Source organism: Benincasa hispida, chromosome 3 (assembly GCF_027475165.1).
Source record: "Benincasa hispida cultivar pf3 chromosome 3, pf3_genome.v1.1, whole genome shotgun sequence".
In the NCBI taxonomy this organism is placed as follows: domain Eukaryota; kingdom Viridiplantae; phylum Streptophyta; class Magnoliopsida; order Cucurbitales; family Cucurbitaceae; genus Benincasa; species Benincasa hispida.
In genome coordinates this window covers 73,761,146-73,776,596 of record NC_143480.1, presented here as the reverse complement: position 1 = coordinate 73,776,596, position 15,451 = coordinate 73,761,146, and the positions used below count along the sequence as shown (strand labels likewise).

Below are 15,451 nucleotides of genomic sequence, written 5' to 3'. Positions count from 1 at the left end.
GTAAGGGGAATAAAAATAATCCCACTGTTCTACATAAGATAAAGAATTCCAATGACAGTAAATATGATTTACTTGTTTTGAAAACGTGTTTAGTGGAGAATGATGATTCTGCTTGGATAATTGTTTTGAAAACGTCGATTCAGGTGACCTACCTTCGATTTGGCTTGCCTCCATAGGTGTTATGTGAGCATCCAACTACGAGCAAGTGCCCTTTATGACTAAACTCATATAAAAGTATCTATGCGTTTAAAAAGAAATTTTTCTTGGGCTTAGATAATGGAATTGGGATGCGTGGGTCTTAGTTACTAAACTTCATTTTGGCTTGCCCCCACAGGTGTCATGCGATCATCCAACTAGGGTCAATGATGACAATGAATCTTTCCTCATATCTTCTTCTTGCAAACGACAAAGCTCTACTAGCTATCTGATTTCTCTAAGTTATCTAATGTTCTTTCTCTCCTTTACTCAACAACAAACTTCTATGAGTTTTTCTTAGAATGAATATATTTTTATCACTAAATATGCTAATTGTCCCAACTTTTAAGAGACAATAACTTATATTTCTACAAGTTATCACTAACCTTAGATGCCAAAGGTGGGTATAGGAGAAACTCTTTGTCTTTTAGTTACCGTTACCATTCTGAACATTTGAGTATTTATGATAGCCTTTGTAACTAACGATTTTCGTACATACAAGTTACTTTCAATTGAAGTAAAGCCAATCTTAATCTCGTTCTTAAAAATAAACAATTTATTTTCAGAAAAGGAAAGAAGTACTTTTGTCCAATCAAACAAGAAAAGAAAATTACATTCCTCTTAATATTAGGAACAACATATACGTCATCTAATAAGATATATTGTTTCTTATTCAAAATTAACTTGAGTCTGCCTATGGAAACAACTTCTCCGGTACTAACTCGAAGAGTCATCTCTCTAGCTTCCAATTGCCTTCAGGAACTACCTGAATCGACGCATAGGTAATCCTAAAGGAATAAAAACCTGCATTTGAATAAGTTTTTAAAATGAGCAAAACTTCTAACACATTACTGGTTTAGAAAGATGAAAATATTTTAGAAAAGAAAAGAGATTTTGACAAAAAGGCTTGCCATATAAGAGATCAAATATTTATTTCTTTAGAGAAGAAGCGAACCTATATTTTTCAAACCCCAACCTTAAACACTTATAAGTTGACATGATAATCGGTGGAGCCAATGCGTTAAGATGATGAAAGCATGATAGGGAATTATTTTAGGAATGCTCGAGGATGAGCATTGTTCAAAATTTGGGGGTGAGATAACTTGTAGAAATACAAGTTATTTAATAAAATATGAGATGTTTTATTTGACATTTAGTAGCATTAAACCCACAAACCAATAAACTAACATTCAAGGTTATCATTTGTAGTTTAAACATATATGTATATACAAGTGGATCATGTTTTAAGTGATAACCTAAATGGTCTGCAGTAGATGGATAAGGCTCGATATCTTATCCTGGTGACACTATGAATACGACTCACTTTGTAGATGTTACAATTGTTGTAAAGTGCTACAAATGATCTATAGGCGCTGGTCTCGTCCACTTGGAGGATGGGCTGCATTTAAATCCATGCCCTGGTCAGCATTAAATTCCATGTCCTGGTTGGCCGCCTGACCACTTGGAAGCTTTTCAGACGCTGCCTGTTATAGGTGCCCATGCTTTCAAGTGGTGATGTGACACAATTAGCCCAGAGTAACGAATCTTCTATGCGTTGAATTCCTTCCGACGCATGGCTCATGCGTTAGCGCATTCCTGTGGCACTTGTCTAATGCGTTGGTGTTAGTTTTTACGTTGAAATCCTGCAAAGTAGTGCGTTAGCGCCGCGATAATCAGTGATAAAACTTCTTTTACATGAATTTGCTATTGTTCAAGTAAATCCATGCATTTCTATTAAAAATGAGGAGAATTTATACTTAAAAATCCTAATTGTTCCAACTTAAGAGCAAAGATAACTTGTATTTTTACAAGTTATCAAGTTTCCAACTTACTCAGGACTGAGGTCATGTTACTTATGGTTATCCTAGTGAAGTGAAGTCTCTGTCATGAACGATATTATATAACGAGACATTAACACTTCGTGGTCAAGTCTTATACAAACTCTTTGTATAGGACGCCCCTACTCGCATGTCCCTTACACGAATCATCAGGATCAGACCATCTGTGACAAGTCACAACACTTGTAACTATTCCACAAAACAGACCGTATCCGTAGTGTTACCAGGATAAGGTTTCCCTCATATATCCATATACTACAGACCATTTTGGTTATCACTTAAGACCTGATCCACTTGTATGTCACCACATATATGTTTAAGTTACATAAAGACAATCAGGGATTTTAGTTTATTGGTTTGTGGTAAAGCAAATAAAACATTCAGATGAGCAAAATTAAGAAGTGAAGTAAATATCATATATTATACATCACAAACATTTGTACAAACTACAGAACACGAAACTTTAGGGCATCAACCCCAACAAAAATGACTAGCCTCATTATATAACGTCGTTCATAATAGAGACTTATATTTAACCAGGATGACCATAGGTGACATGACCTCAATCCTGAGTGAATTGTGAACTCCTGCCTATAAGGGCAGTCCTTTGATTTTATGGATGAGAGTGGTCAGATCATCGACTCAATAAGCCTACAATTTTGGGTATTCCTCTGATTGAGGAGCTAGGAACACAACTACAAAAGACGAAATTCACTCTTTCCCCGACGTCGGAGTAAGTAGATAAATTGCTCCTTTAAAGGCTGATTCTAAGGCTTGAACAATGTGGTGTCACACCCTCTCTTAGCCCGAGAGGGGTTTGGTCATATTCAGACTATGACTTATTATTCATTAGAGGGATCAATTGTACTTAAGGAGTTAGATGTAACTATAGGGGAAAAACCGTAATTTTGGCCTAGATGTACTTATGAGCAATTTGTGAAGGGTCACTGGACTATTTATTGGTTATATCCAATGGACATAAAAATATATCTGTAGTGTGAAGAGTACAGCTATCGCTTTTTAGTGGAGTGCTCGACAGTTAATGAATGTTGAATAATTAAGGAGTTTAATTAATTATTCAAGTATAGTTGGACTATAAACCAATTGTTCAATAGAGGTGGGAGCTTAAGGAGCAAAATGTATTTACCGGGTAAAACGGTAATTTTGACCTAGCTGTAAATACGAACTACCTGTGAATGATCGACTTACTGATTATGGTTAAAGTGGACAGAAATATATATACAGTGAGGAGAGTACAACTATTGAGCTATAGTGGTGTGTCTCGATAGTTAACAAATATTGATTAATTCGGACTAAAGAGTTTAACTAACTAATATCAAATCGTTGGAGCTCATGATCTGTAGGTCCATAAGGTCCCTCTACTAGCTTGTAAAATTATACCTTGGATTAGTAAATTGAGCGGATTTGAAATATTCAAAATTGAAATTAGGGATTTGAATTTGAAGTAATCAAATTCAATTGAGGGTTTGATTAATTATATTCAATATAACTTAAACGTTTAAATTTGTCAAAATTGAACGTAATTGGAGAGATTAAACTATTTAAATATTGATTTGTATAAATATGATTCATGTATGAAGTAGGTGTTTTATTAATTTAATATTTGATAGTAAATTATTATTTAATTATTTAATTAAATTTGTTTAATTAATTATTTAAATAAAATATTTTTCATTTTTGAAAAATTCAAATTTAGATTTGAATTTTAACTAAATTTGATTTTGGTTAAAACTAAAATTGAAAAATTAAAAAAAAAAAACAAAAACAAAAATTTGGAAATTGGAAGAGTTAGTGGAATAATCCAAGATTTAATGGATTAATCCACTGACTAAAACCTAGCACACTCAATTAATGTTAATTGAAGGCTGATTAAGTGAGTGCTTGCATAAATTAGGTTGATAAATACTTCAATTTTCTGTTATGAATGGTTCAAGCAATTGGATTTTTCTGAAAAATCCTGAAACTCTCTCAAACCCACTTCTCCCTTCACCAAATTCACCTCATGTTGAGATTCCACCTCTCAATCCAAGTTGGAGAATAGTAGAAAAGATCATTGTAGTGGTCTACTGTCAATTTGAAGACCCAATTTGTGGAGAGGAGCTCAAATTGAAGAGTTTTCATCAAAGGTATTGTTCATCTTGAAACCCTTTTATGGAAAGAGTTTTCATGCATGTTTTTAAACTCAAATCAAGTGTAATTAGAGTGCTTATTGATTCTGATTTCTTTTGCTGCTTACTTATTTACTCCATCAATTGGTATCAGAGCTTGATTTAAGCACTCAATTTATGTTAATTTGAGTTTGGTAGGTGAATTTCTATAGATGCATGTTTGGTTGTATGATATGGTTGAAATTCAACTTTGGCATTCGATTTCTCTTTGATTATGTTGTTAAATTTGTAATTGGCTCTTGTTTAATAAGCTTATATGTGTACTCTAGAGTCTGGATTTTTATTGGAGTTATTAAAGTTTAAATTAGGTTGTAATCGAAGATTGTATTAAGCAAAGTCAACAGCAGAAACTGGATTCGAAGTTACTGCCCTAGAGCGTTGCAACACTGCTCTTGATGAAACTCGTGGCATTGCAATGCTAGGGTGGAGCTTTGCAATACTGCTCATCCCAGCATAGAAAAACGCACATGTTCGTGAGTTGATTCACATGGGTGAAGCCAGTTCGAACAGTTTGGTTCTTTTCTGGTTTGGTCCATCCCTCTCTGATTCGGTTCATCCTCATTTGGAGCCTTGGAAAGCCAGTTCGGGTCGGGTTAAGCGATCCAGATTCAAATTGGAGCTATTTATAATTGTTATTTGTAATATTTAATTAAATTTGCTTGCTTAGGATGCCAAAGCTGAACCATATCAGTTTTGTATAAATATTTATGCATGTGATATATGTTATATTTAAATTAAACATGTATGTGCATAATGTATGCCATGTAGATTTAAAATCCCACCATAGGGAGCATATTATATACATTGAATATATGTTATAAAGGGTTATAATATATAGTATGCACTTTTTTGGGGTTTTAAAAGTTTAATATAAGTGTTATATTAAAGTTTCAATGCCTTTGATAAATGTTATGGATGGAAAGTATGTCTATTGTTTTATCAGTTGTCATAAAATTGGATTAGACATTAAAATGCATAATAAGATAAGTTCCATGCTCATTTAGATTAACAACTTGTTTTAATAGTTAAAATAGGTTGTTATCTTATAAAATATGGTTACAAAGTCAACCGGTATATAATCATGTCTAAAGCTAGAGATATTTAAGTTGACGGTTTATGAAACACCTTCTACTTGGGGATTATGGTTAAATAATTGAGCGTCAATCTGTTTTATGAGCTTGCGTGAGCGGTGTGAGGTAATAAAATGGTTTTGTCACCTAGATATCGCAGGTTAAATCCAAATATAAACGTTATACTTGGATAAATAACATAGACTTAGGGTATTTATTAGCCAAAATATACCTAAGTAAACGTATACCCAAAATCTTAGAACACTTTAGTGGGAGATTAACAATATATATGATATATCATTTTTAGCTCTCAAGTCCCTAAGAGTTCACACCATGAGATCCATGCTCAGCTTCGTGTCGATTTTACCTTGACTGTTCCATGGGTCATTAGCAAGGTGAATAAGGAGGTACTTCATAGTAAGTGGGTGAAGGAAATGTTGTCAACATATTCTACGATCTCTTCTATTAGTCTGAACCATGAGATTTCTATATTGCATTTGTTGTCGTTTTTAGGCGGCACTATCTAGTCATTAACCACAGTGATCCCCTCAGAGAGCTATAACATAGGATTCGGAACAACCCAAGCTTCAGAAATGAATAGGGTTTCATAGTTCTGTCTTGAATATTGTCTTCCAATTCAAGGGCATATTCATACCGTTCTATGAAATCTGAAGATGGATGGTCACACGTACAATAGTTACTAAGTGTTAGTAAGTTCTTGATCGAAAACGGTAACTAAATAACTATAGGAATCATAGTTATTGTGGAGATAGTATTTGGTTAAGATTGTCTTGCTTAGTGAAGGAATATTTGACTGCCCCTTGGTAGCATCTATTCTGACTCACTAATGTATCGTTGCAAATAAATAAAGAAATATGGGTACTTTATTATATTTTTACTAAAATTGGATTGAAATGCACAAGTCTAATAGAATATTTTTTATTTTTCAGAAATATCAAACTCGATTATACAACTTTTAGCTTTCGATAAATTCAATGGTGAATGGTTTTCAAACTAGAAATCAAACATAAATACATATTGGTGGTTGACGATTTGAGGTTCATTTTAACGGAAGAATGTCCTCCTCTTTCTAGTTCAAATGCTAACCGAAATATTCGAGAAGCCTATGGCATATGGGTTCGAGCTAACGATAAAGCCAGAGCCTATAACATAGCAAGCATATCTGATGTGCTTACTAAGAAGTATGAAGTCATGGTCACTACATGTGCAATCATGGCGTTGCTTCAAGAAATGTTCGGGCAACCATCTTCTTCAGTGCGACATGATGCTATTAAATACGTCTATAACTCCCACATGAAAGCAGGGACCTCTATTAGAGAACATGTCCTAGACATGACGGTCCATTTCAACAATGCAGAAGCTCATGGCAATGTCATAGATGAAAGGAGTCAAGTTAGTATGATAATGGAATCTCTTTCAAAGAGCTTTCTGACATTTCGTACTAATACTGTAATGAATAAGATTGATTACAATTTGACCACTCATTTGAATGAACTACAAACTTATCAATCCTTGATGAGAAACAAGGAAGGTGAAGTAAATATTGTTTCACAGAATAAATCTCTTAAGGGATCTTCATTTGGAACGAAACCCTTAGAGAAAAAGAAGTCTGCTTCTTCTAAGGATAAGAGTATCTAGATGAAGAAGAAAAGAAAAGGGAACAAGAAAACCCCTACAAAGAAAAGCAAGAATAAAACACCAAAAGGAAAATGTTTCCATTGCAATGAACATGGGCATCAGAAATGCAATTGCCCTCAGTATCTTGCTGAGAGAGCTGAAAAGGCCACCAAGGTAAATCCGATTAACTTATGGTAAAAACATGTTTAGTGGAAAGTTCTCACTTAACCTTGATACTAGATTCAAGCACCGCTAATTATATTTGCACTTTTCTACAGGAAACTAGTTTCTGGATACAACTGTCAGAAAATGAAATGACTTTCAATGTGGAAACGGGTGAAGTCGTTTCAGCAGAAGCAGCGAGAGACGTCAAGTTATATTTTGGAAATACTTACATTTTACATGAAAATGTATATTATGTACCTAAAATGAAGAAGAACTTAATCTATGTGTCTTGTCTGCAGAAAATATGTACAAAGTAATCTTTGACATTAATGAAGTGTTCATTAGTTCAAGAGGTGTTCATGTTTGTTCTGCTGGACTTTAAAATAACTTGTATGTAATAAAACCAATTGAAGCAAAAACAAGTTTAAATATAGAGATGTTTCAAACAGCAAAAACTCAAAATAAAAGATGAAAGATTTCTCCTAACGCCTATCTTTGACACTTAAGACTTGGTCACATAAATCTCAACAGGATTGAGAGACTGGTAAAAAACGGTCATCTAAATCAGTTAGAATATAGTTTATTGCCTTTGTGTGAATCATGTCTTGAGGGTAAGATGACCAAAAGATCTTTTATAGGAAAAGGTCTTGTAGCCAAAGAACCCCTAGAACTTATACATTCAGACCTTTGTGGGTTAATGAATGTTAAAGCTCGAGGAGGATATGAATATTTTGTCAATTTTATTGATGATTAGTGAAAACGGGCAGAAATGTACATTATCATAATGCTAAGTTCTTAAACAATGTTTGCTTGCGTTGATAAAATGTGTTAGATTGTGTCCAAAAAGCATTAAGTTTATAACATTGCGGTCGCATGCGTTCATTGCATAGAAACAGTTGATTTTTGTATTTTTATGAAGAATATGCATTGATGCAAGACGCAAAGAGCGATCACAAGAAATCAATGGTCGAGCACAGCATTACCGCAAGACTTTGCGGTGATTGGTGTTCGCAAACATCTGCTCAAGAAGGATTGCCGCATAGAGTCGACACAACTTGGTGGGCGCATCTGGGTGAAAGGCATAATTAAACACGATGGGACAGAAAGTTGATGATGGTTAAATCCAAATTAAGTACATTCAGCATTTCGGTGACAAATACTCAACGCATCAGTCAAGGAATTAAAGCCATCCTATCTGTGCAATCATAAGAGAGAAGCCGCCCTTCACTCCGAAGCTCTATAAATACCAAAGGCATCCTTCAGACAAGGGGTTCCGAAGTTTCATAGGTTTGGTTCAGTTAGCTCGGCACGTCTTTGTTCATAGTTTTTCTTTTATTTTTAAGGCGGAGCAAGAGAAGAATAGAGACACCGGAAGATTGCTCAGGGAAACTTGAGAGAGAACCCAGAGGCGTAGAAGCAGAGAGCGGGCCGACTCTCGCGAGAGCGAGATTATCTTTTGAACACGAGTAGAAAAGACAGTGTAAAAGTCTGGGAAGTAAGAGATTACTACCAGACTCTTGATTCTATTCTTGCATTGTTATTTTGTATTTCATCTCTATATTTATACAATGAAGTTCTTATTCTACATATGTTCATTCTCTTAGTATGCATGAGTAGCTAAACTAGTCGAATGGGTTGAGAAAAACTAAGCTAACATGACCTAGGATTTTCATTGTTTGCGATTGTCTTGCTTTATGCTGTGCCAAACATCCCTTTAGAGCTACTCGAAAGGGAGTCTAAAGAAAGAACCTAAGACTTGAGAGAGCTAGGTTAGAATCTAGACTCAAGAGAGCAAGATTAGAACTGCATAATCAAGAGATAGGGACTTAGAGATAACCTCTGTTTGCCAACCTACATCGCATGCGCCCTAGAAATAGGTATGATATTATGTAGTAGCCTTATTTGTGTGTGTCATTTTGTCATCGCATAAATAAGAATAAAGGCTTATGTGTAGGTTCTATAGACTTATCGCATATATCGCATGCGTTCTAATATTAGAAACCGTAGCATTTGCATCAAGAGATGGTTTACTATTGTATGTGTGTTGCATGATCACAAAGCATGAACGCATCCTAAGAAGTGTTAACCGAAACTCTTTCCTAACCAGTTCACCGCGTACTCATCGTATTTTCCGTTTTATCAACTATTTTCGAACTCCGCCGCATTTTTTTTTTTTTTATCACCGCAAACAATATTCCCAACAACTACTTAATTTATTTGGTTACCACAAAGTCTTTTGAAAATTACCACCGCATATTATTTTTCCAAGTCCCTGAGTTCGACCCTGGACTTACCAAGAAACTCTGTGGGGTTTACACTTGAATTTCACTGAGAAAACTTGAGTGCTCAACGCATTTTCATCATTGCATTTCATCCATAATTCCACATCATAAAATAACGCATCAATTAGTATGGCTATATTTACCTAATGAGTCACGAGTCTGAAACTCTTGAAAAGTTCAAAGAATTTAAGACAGAAGTTCAAAACTTATTAGGTAAGAGAATCAAAACACTTCGATCAGATCGAGGGGTGAATATATGGATTTACAATTCCATAACTATCTAGTAGATCATAGAATTCGATCTCAACTCACAGCGTCTAAAACACCACAACAAAATGGTGTTGCAAAAAGGAGAAATCGAACCTTGTTGGACATAGTTCTTTCGATGATGAGTTACACTCAGTAACTTCAATCTTTTTGGGGGTATGCAGTACAATTTGCTGTATATATTTTGAACATGGTTCCCTCAAAAAGTGTTTCAGAAACACCATATGAGTTATGGAGAGAACTTAAAGGTAGTTTATGTCACTTTAGAATCTAGGGATGCCCGACACATGTGTTGGTTCAAAATCCTCGACGTTCAAAATTATGCCTATTTGTAGAATACCTTAAAGGGATCTTTTATGATCCTCAAGAAGATAAAGTATTTGTATCGACAAATACTACATTCTTAGAAGAAGATCATATTAGGAATCATCAACCTCGTAGTAAACTAGTATTCAATGAAATGTCCAGAGAAACTAAAAATTCAACAAGAGTTGTTGAAGCTGGTCCATCAACAACAGTTGTTGTTCCATCACATCCTTCTCAAAAGTTGAGAATGCCTTGACATAGTGGGAGGGTTGTACGACAACCTAATCGATACATGGGTTTAGCAGAAACTCATGTCATCATACCTGATGTTGGCTTAGAGGATCCATTAACCTTTAAACAGGCAATGGAAAATGTAGATAAAGATCAATGGACTGAAGTCGTGGACCTAGAAATGGAGTCAATGTACTTCAATTCTATCAGGGAATTTGTAGATCAACCAGATGAGGTCAAACCCATTGGTTGCACATGGATCTATAAGTGAAAGTGAGATCAAACTGGTAAGGTACAAATCTATAAAGCCAGATTCGTAGCAAAAGGCTTTATCCAAAGAGAGGGGGTTAGACTGTGAAGAAACCTTCTCTCCTATTGCCGTGATAAAATCTATAAGAATAATTTTGTCCATTGTTGCATTTTATAACTATGAAATATGGAAAATGGATGTCAAGACAACCTTTTTGAATGCCCATCTTGATGAAAGTATTTACATGTCTCAACCAGAAGGGTTTATTGAACAGGGTCAGGAGCAAAAGGTTTGCAAGCTTAAAAGATCCATTTATGGGTTAAAACAGGTATCTAGATTCTAGAATATAATATTTAACACTGCGATAAATTCTTATGTCTTTGAGTAAAATATTGACGAACCTTGTGTTTACAAGAAGATAATCAACAAACTGTAGCTTTCCTGGTCCTTTATGCTGATGATATTTTACTCATTGGGAATGAGACAAGTTTTCTTGCTGACATAAAAAGATGGGTAGCATCGCAATTCTAAAAGAAATATTTAGAAAATGCACAGTACGTTCTTGGAATCCAAATTGTTCAGAATCACAAGAACAGAACGGTAGCGCTATCTCTAGCATTTTATATTGACAAGATGTTGTCAAGGTATAATACTCTAAATTCAAAAAAGGGTATGTTACCTTTTAGTCATGGAATTCATTTATCAAAGGAACAATGTCCTAAGAAGCCTCAAGAAGTTGAGGAAATGAAAAGAATTCCATATGCATCCGCAGTTGGGAGTCTAATATACGCTATGTTGTGTACATGTCCTGACATATGCTTTGCAGTTGGAATTGTTAGTCTTTTCTTTTATGGCTTTACAAGAAAAAAACATTTTCTTTTAAAAAATAGGCTTCAATTCTTTGTTAGAAAAAATTCTAAAGGTTTAAATGCCCATTTGTATCATTTGTTTGCTTGATTTTTGAAAAGAGAGATATGAATCAATTTTTTGGGCAAACCACATGAACATACTAAACATTTTTTAATGAGTTCTTTGAATTAATGCACATTTGATATTCATGTTTTTGCTTGAATGCATGCATGTTTCTAGTTTATGCTTACTCGGGACGACCAAGAGCTAAGTTGGGGGTGTTTTGTTAGGTTCTTAAAGTGCATATTTTCTATGTTACTTCCCCCCAAAATTGTGTTGATTATTTGTTTTAAATGCTTATTTTGTAAGTAGAACGGTCCCCGAAGCATTTAGGAATCATTAAGAGAAGATCGAACCAAAAAGAATCCAAATTAACCAAGAAATTCAACAATTTGAAGAGAATCAAGTAAATTACCAAAATACCATCGAGAATGCAGCATCACGACCCTAGGAGAGGCGTTGTGCAACGATTGAAGACAGAACACTCAATCTCGCTGCAAAACAGGGCAGCGTTGCAACACTCCGGACTTTGACACGCATCACCGCGCGTACCCTACATTGACAAGCATTGAGAGGGTAGCATTGCAACGCAAGCCCAACGCTTCGAGGCCTTTCATCGATTTAGCGTTGCAATGCTACCTTAGCGTCGTGACGCTAGCTTGCGTACTATAGAAGAATTTCTTTCATTTTTGCAAAGGGAAAGGAAGAAAAATCATTGAGGTTGGGATCTCTCTCCGATTTATTTCACTTATTTGGTAATACTTCCTCCAATTTAGGTTAGATTTTATATTTTTGTTGAAATGTAAAAAAATCTCCTGTAATTCTTCATACAATTTGTCAATGAATTTGTGAAGTTGATCTTGTTCGATTTCAAGGGTTCTTGTAAATTCCTTTGAGTTTTCTACTTTCTTTATCAATTGCAATCTGAATTGTGCCTTCTTGAAGCTGATTTTAATTCTTGAAGCATGTTGAATAATCTAAATCTTGAACATGAATAGCTTAGATGCTTGATTTTGTCACAATCATTGTTGAATATGTTGCTTTCAATGTATTCAATGGAATGTCTAGCCAAGATCTACAAGAGGCAATAGTAGTTGTTTGTTTGATGGCTATCCTAGGATGCACTAATTACTAGATTTGGAGAAATTTTGGTTAATTGAGTAGGCTACCTTAACAATTAATCGACGCAATTAAATCCTAGAACCTAATGCACATGTTTTCTATTCTATATGGCCGTTATTGAACCCAATAGAAGTAGGAGCATGTAGGTTGATTAGGGTTTGGCCTATCCAACCTTAATCAATGTTTAAGACACTCTCTCAACTAGGTTATTGCTAGTTTTCGAACTTTGTAGAGGCTAGCTTGATCGAGTTGAGCGAATAGTTGCGAGCATAATCTGATTGTCGACAAACTTTTAGAATTCGATGATAGGAATTGCATTGAACGTCTAACTTGAATTAGAAGCAAGAGCATTCCTTACTTGTTTACATTCATCTTTTATCTTTTGATTTCTAGTACATTTTTTTCAATTTTATCAACTCCTCATTTTATTGCTTCAATAGTCGGGATTCACCAGAGGTGGTGATCTCTTTCAGGATTCACCAGAGATGGTGATTTCCTTTGAGACTCAGTAGAGGTTAATGATCTCCTTCGGGACTTCACTAGAGGTTAGTAATCTCCTACGGGATTTCACCAGTAGTTTGTGGGTATATCTCATCTACAGTAGGGCGGGTTCAATCACTAGATGGTCATCCCATGGAAAGTACAGGTTTATGAATGTTCCACTAAAGAGTGACATCTGAAGGACATAGATGCTTAACTTGACCCTAGTACTGTGGTTACTTACTGAGTATTTTATATTCATCCTTTTTTTATGTTATGTTTTTCAGATAAATGCAAAGACATATTGGTGAATGGCAGAAGGAACCCGTAATTGTGCTATTTTGACCAGAGAGAATCTTCTGCTCATATTTTCATGTTTTAGTATTTTAAAATCCAGTCTTAATGTTTGAACTTAGAGTTTCATTGTTGAAATTTTTATTTATAAGACATCAAGAAATTTATTTTGAACTTATATTTCAAGGGGACCCCAATCAAAGATATTTAATTATTTAGATTTTACAAAAGTTATTTATTTAACAAAATTCGTTTGACTTAGTTGAAATTTGTGAGAAATTCATTTTGATATTTATGCATGCATGTAGTAACGTCCTACTATAAGTCCTAGGAAGTTGGGTCGTTTCAGTTTATGACAATGAGATCATAACTTTTAATTTTTAACCTAGCATCGGTTGTATTAAAAAAATTATATACAGAATCTTAACTTATGAAACTTATATTTTAGATTAAAATACTATTTTATCCCTATACTTTGGATTTGAGTCTACTTTAGCCTTAATACTTTCCATCCAAATTTAGTATCTATACCTTCCATTTGTATTCAAGACTTGTATCCTTTTATTTTTTTGCAAAGGTTGTTAAAAACAAAGACATAACAACCTACTTCTAAGGCACTTAAACAAAGTCAAACAAAACTCTCAAACTAGGAACAAGCATATAGGCTCACAAAATAAAAGAGAATGATAGCATAAAATAAGTAATGGAAGTGAATAAATTTTGAGGAGATACATGTCCATAATTTTTTTTTGAAACGTATATTGTAATTAAAGTGTATGATGGGGAATCGAATCTCTGACTTTAAGATTGATAGTACAAACATTATATCAATTGAGTTACGCTCATGTTGACATACATGTCCATAATTACATTAACTAAAATTCTAGACTACGTCGAAGAACAAAAAAGTTATTCATTGGTATACATTGTTAGTTTAAAGTTAGTTGTCACTGAACTTGGTCAAGTAATAATTATTCTTATTTAAAACGACACAACATGCCTATGTTTTCAAAATTAATTTAAACTATCTTTTTTAAGATTACAATTACAAAAATAAAAATAAGTGTCCAAATACAAAGGTAAAGAAGGATTTTAACAATTTAACAACGATTCAATTATCATGTTCTATTTTTTTTTTAATTTACTTGTTATTATTGTTATTTTGAGTTGATTTCATTCTATGAAGCACAGACACAGATACGACTATACGATATAGATACGATTGGATAAGACCATTCGTCAATTTCTAAAAAATTAAGATACGGATAGGTTGAAGGATACGTCATTCTTTTATATTATTTTAATATATATTTCTAAAAATGAAGATACTGATACATTGAAGGTACATTTTCTCTTACTTAAAAAAATAGATTGCCTAGTTTTAGATTGAAAAAGATTAGATGAGTTGTTTGTCTTTTTTCTTTAAAAAAGTAAGCATAAAAATAGATACATCAAATCGCTCGTTAGATACGTATTTGAGAAGTATCTTGAAGTATCGGTATCTGATACGTGTCTGATATGGATTCTGTCTCACATGAAGTATCTGTGCTTCATAGATTCCATCATTAGGTTGGTATAATAATTATTTGTGGTCGAAATAATATAAGTTAAAATACAATTTTGATTCCATATATTTTTGGTTATATCTCATTTTAATTCTTATATTTTTGTTAATTTGTACTCTCAATAAATCTTCCTAATATATATTTAGTTTATTATTGAGTTTTCCAAAAAAGAATAGTAGCATTCTCTACATAAATTTTATAAATATATTCATAGCATTTTCTTACCTAAAATTTATTGTTGGAATTTAATAAATAATTTTTAATAACTAATTTTAAGATTTATGAAAAACATCTAGACTAAATTTTGGGATGGTTAAAAGTAAGGGGATAGTGAATTCAATTTTCTCAATTTTGGGACTAATTAGAACCAAATTGAACTTATTGTTTTACAAAATAGAAAATTAAGATCTCGTTTGATAATTATTTGGTTTTTTATTTTTTGTTTTTGAATATTAAGTGTGTTATTTACTTTTGACCAATAGCTTAAAAACTCAAATCCTATCTTGAAAACTAAAAAAAAAGTAGCTTTTAAAAAGGTGTCTTTTTAAAAATAAAAAAAATATTTAAAAATATTTACAATTTATAGCAAAAAGTTCCAAAAGTACAAAATAGTTTTCAAATTTTTGTTATGAAGTGTAAACATTTTAGAC

General features: G+C 33.6%; 1 protein-coding gene across 1 annotated transcript; it reads left to right on the top strand.

The window, feature by feature from the left end:
• The first annotated feature begins 6,294 nt into the window (after positions 1-6,294).
• On the top strand, positions 6,295-6,951 carry LOC150037524 (uncharacterized). Its single transcript, XM_090312033.1, has one exon. It carries the CDS (start codon positions 6,295-6,297, stop codon positions 6,949-6,951), a length of 657 nt encoding a protein of 218 aa, XP_090168159.1.
• The last annotated feature ends 8,500 nt before the right edge of the window (positions 6,952-15,451 follow it).

What these genes read in the sequence shown, in the direction of transcription:
- LOC150037524 (XM_090312033.1), top strand. Translation starts at nt 6,295, where the DNA reads ATGGTTTTCAAACTAGAAATCAAACATAAATACATATTGGTGGTTGAC.